The sequence below is a fragment of the Lupinus angustifolius genome, chromosome LG16, assembly GCF_001865875.1.
Source record: "Lupinus angustifolius cultivar Tanjil chromosome LG16, LupAngTanjil_v1.0, whole genome shotgun sequence".
Taxonomy (NCBI): Eukaryota; Viridiplantae; Streptophyta; class Magnoliopsida; order Fabales; family Fabaceae; genus Lupinus; species Lupinus angustifolius.
The window spans coordinates 9114437-9118313 of record NC_032024.1 but is presented as its reverse complement, the minus strand read 5'-3'; the positions used below and the strand labels follow the sequence as shown (position 1 = coordinate 9118313).

General features: G+C 34.0%; 1 protein-coding gene across 1 annotated transcript; it reads right to left on the bottom strand.

Annotated features, from left to right (window-relative positions):
- On the bottom strand, positions 339-1761 carry LOC109329156 (L-type lectin-domain containing receptor kinase VIII.2-like). The gene has a single exon (XM_019562829.1). The coding sequence runs from the start codon at positions 1625-1627 to the stop codon at positions 527-529; it is 1101 nt and encodes a 366-aa protein (XP_019418374.1). The 5' UTR covers positions 1628-1761; the 3' UTR covers positions 339-526.

Here is a 3877-nt window from a genome sequence, read left to right as displayed (position 1 = left end):
AATATCATAGAGATTCGACAAAATTTTACATTGGTCTATGGTCCTTCAACTTTCTATAGTCATCACCTTACCTATTCTTATCCAATATGATACCCCTAAACTCACTTGAATTCCAGAGTTGCAAACCATGTTTCCCAGTACACCCTCAAACTACATCATTTGTGTACGTTTTTTACTAGTTTCAAGTCTTGTATAAAAATGATACTAAAAGTGATGTTTGTGAATAAAAAGTGGACTAATCCTCCCATTAGTTAATGAAAACAAAGAAGGGTAAGGGCAAACTATCCAGAAGTATGACAGTTTTATATGCAGTCAAGAATTACATAGACTGCAAATTCAAAAATGAAAACATTCATAAACAAGATTTAAATAAATCAATTGGATTCCATGGATGTACAAATATTTTACATGGGTCATAATAAAATCTACAACATCAGAATTTCCTACAAAAGTATTTTCCATATGACAAAGATAGATACATACATACACACAACACCTAACAAAGGCAAATCACATCACCTACGTTCTAATTTTCATCATCCTTGGAATTACTCTTATCAACAGCAACATCAATTCTTTCATACCTGACACCACCAGGGTGGTGATCAGGGATTTTAGCAAGAGATTCATCTTCATGCCTCTGGAAAAAGATCACCCACATAAACAGCATCACATATGTCACCAACACAACACAACCCGTTCCAAATATCACCCCAGCAAGAAGCCTCAACGTACAAAAACTGCCCTTTTGATCAATCTTCTTATCAAGTGTCACAGGTTCCGAATGCATTGTCTTTGAAACATTCCTCAAATTAACCTTCCATGAATAAACACTAACAACCTGTTTTGAATTGTCATTATTTGAAGAACTAATACCCAAGAACACATTTTGATCACCCCATATCTTAAACAAATCAATGTTATGCGATACGATCGCGTTTTTAGGCCTTGGTTCACTGCCTTTGCTTAACCTAACTTCCAAATTTTTAGACCCAGATTCATAATCAATCCAAGCATTTAACTTTTCTCCACTATTGAGAACCAAATTCATTGATGAAACATTAGCAACCGCCACAGAGACAAGGCTTCCAACGTCAATGCCTACATGATTTGCATTCAGATCATTCCATTTGTCATCTTTTGAGGTATCAAATTCAACAGCCACATAATTTTCATGCACAAACACCCCAAACGAATCGTTTCCTGGGAATTTGAAAGAGAAATCTCGTTCCCCGGGAAGTAAGATCAAAACAACACCGTCTCCTGCGTCTGGGGAGATAGAGAATGAGAAATTAGTCGAGAGCGTGGTGGGGCCCGCGAACTTAATGGGTTTCCTACGGAGGATAAAACCTGAGCTGGACGGGGAAGCTCGAGTGAGTCTCACGTGAGACTCACTCCCTTCTTCCCCCACCAAAGTCTCGGCATTACCAAAAAGGTCAATGTCGGGGTCGAAATTCGGGTTACCGGTGAGGGAATGGGTGGAAGAGGAAGAAGGTTGAGCTTGAAGGAAGAAGATTAAGAAAGAGAAGATGATGAAGAAAAATAGGGAGAATGAGAATGCACCCATACCATTATTGTTACGTTTGTATGGGACAACAAAAACTGAGTCTCTGGGTTGAATCCTCATTCTTTCAACCACATGCACCTATGTTGTTTGGTTTTTAAACTTTTTGTTTCCACTGATGAACATGTTTTGTGCATTTGGAAGAAAATAGATTCTCTTGATAATATCATGTACTCCCTCTATTCCATTTATTTTATGTTTAAGGTTATGCTTTAACTGCTAAGCGCAAAACTTGGTCACCTTGTACGTTGTATTACTAGGATAATTTTGACCCAAAACAGAAATGTTTATTGTTGCCAGAATAGTTCTAAGAATATCTGGTTGTCCTAAACCTTTTATAATCCTCCTTACTACTATTAGGAGGTTATACTATTTTTTCTTTACAAAAATATATAGTAAAAAAGTCAAAACAATACAACAAAACTTAATGGGCAGTTGTGAAGTGAAAATTGTCCTGGATGTTAGCCCTTTAAAGAGGATTAGACTGAAGGAAGTATTATGCAAAACAAGGCAACAAAAAAATGAAATGACAATTATATCCTTCTACTTATACTTGCAATGATATTTTTATTCTTAACAAACTCATATCTAAGTGTAAAAATAATATAATATTGAGAGCATCCATACTCTTTAAAGGAAGTGTCACATTGAATAATATAACAAACTCAATATCATATTTTAAATCATAGGACTCTTTCATCTAATAAACTAATCTTTTGAATTGCTCTATATTATTAGCTTACAATCCTCATATCTAATTTGATTTGTCCTACGGCTTCCTTCTAATTGAAGTCAAGATACAAAGGAGAGCCCAAGAAGCTTTGAAGGAAATGGTGGCAACTATGTTGAAGACTTGAAGTCAACCCCAAGTCTTGAAATTATAAAGCCCAAAACTGTCATTTGCTTTATTCAAATTGACGACTAATGATCACAGGTTTGCCCATTGCCAACAACATGCACACATAAACCCATGAAGAAACACCAATTTTAAACTTCAATCAAAGTTGTAATAATGCTAGAGGTTGCACACTTAAAAGCCCAGTTTGTAGCTGAATTTGAGCTTGTAAATAGTTTCTCTGTAAAAAGTTTTTTTTTCTGTTGATAAAATGAGTTTGTTTGGCTTACTACAAATTGTCATAGTATGTGGTAATATGAAAAGGGTTTATATATTGTTTGCTTTTTGTTGTAAAATGCTAATATAGATATATTAAATTTAAACAGGCTGGCTCTAGATTAAGCAGATTAAAAGTTTAATATATAACGAATTAATTAATTTTACACTAAAACATTGGTTCAAAGGAGGGTCACCGGAAAATATCCATTGACTGGTTTGGTTGAAAAGGAATGGGAAGAACCAAGTGGAGGAGATTTGTTATAGCTTTATCAAATGTCTCATATTCTCAAATGAAATGGGAAAATATCCATTTGCTGTCTATGATTATTCTAAATAGATTAGATAATATTTTTGTTTGATTGACATACGTACTAGTGGTTTAGACAAACAAAAAGGAATGAGAAGAAGAATATTTATATTTTCTCCCTTCTTTTTAGTGTCAATTAAGAGTATCCATTAATCCTTAAATGAGAACCCAACGAGGTCTTCCACCACACTAAATCAGCATTTTATTGGTCCATGAGGGGGAAATAATAATTTAAAAATGTTGAAATCATTTTCCTTATAGTTTTAGTTGTAGAGGAGAGGCAAAAATTGGGAGATAAATATAGACTCCCACAATTTCTTGCCTTCCTTTTCCTCAACGAAAAATACTTTATTTTGTTTCAATTCGTGGGAGAGAAAGCACACATTTAAGAGTTTGAATCCGTCATTTACACTTTATGTCTAATAGTTTAACCAACTAAGATAATGAGACTTTCCAACAATCATGTAAAATAGTGAGACTACCATACAAAGGGAAAAGGACACAAGTTTGTGCCAATGTTATAGATCTTCATCAATGTTGCGGTTCAAGTGCCAATTGGTGGAAGCTTCACATTGATTAAGTATGTGTTATTTAAAAATCTTATAAGTGAATGAATATATAAACTAAACATATTAAGATTTTGGAAAAAAAGATGTGGTGTTAGATTTGTTTATTAGATTCTTATTTGTTGTTTGACCCATTATTTATAAATTTCTCGAGTTTGAGCTCCCTAATTTCCAACGAAGTTGTATACGAGCTTATAGTTTGACAAGGCCGAGTATTGATGTGATGATAATTTGTGAATATATTTGTGTGGTTCCTTGTAGCGAAAATCTTCTTAATAGTATATGGTAACTAGATGGCATATTCAATAGGAGATAATTTATAATAG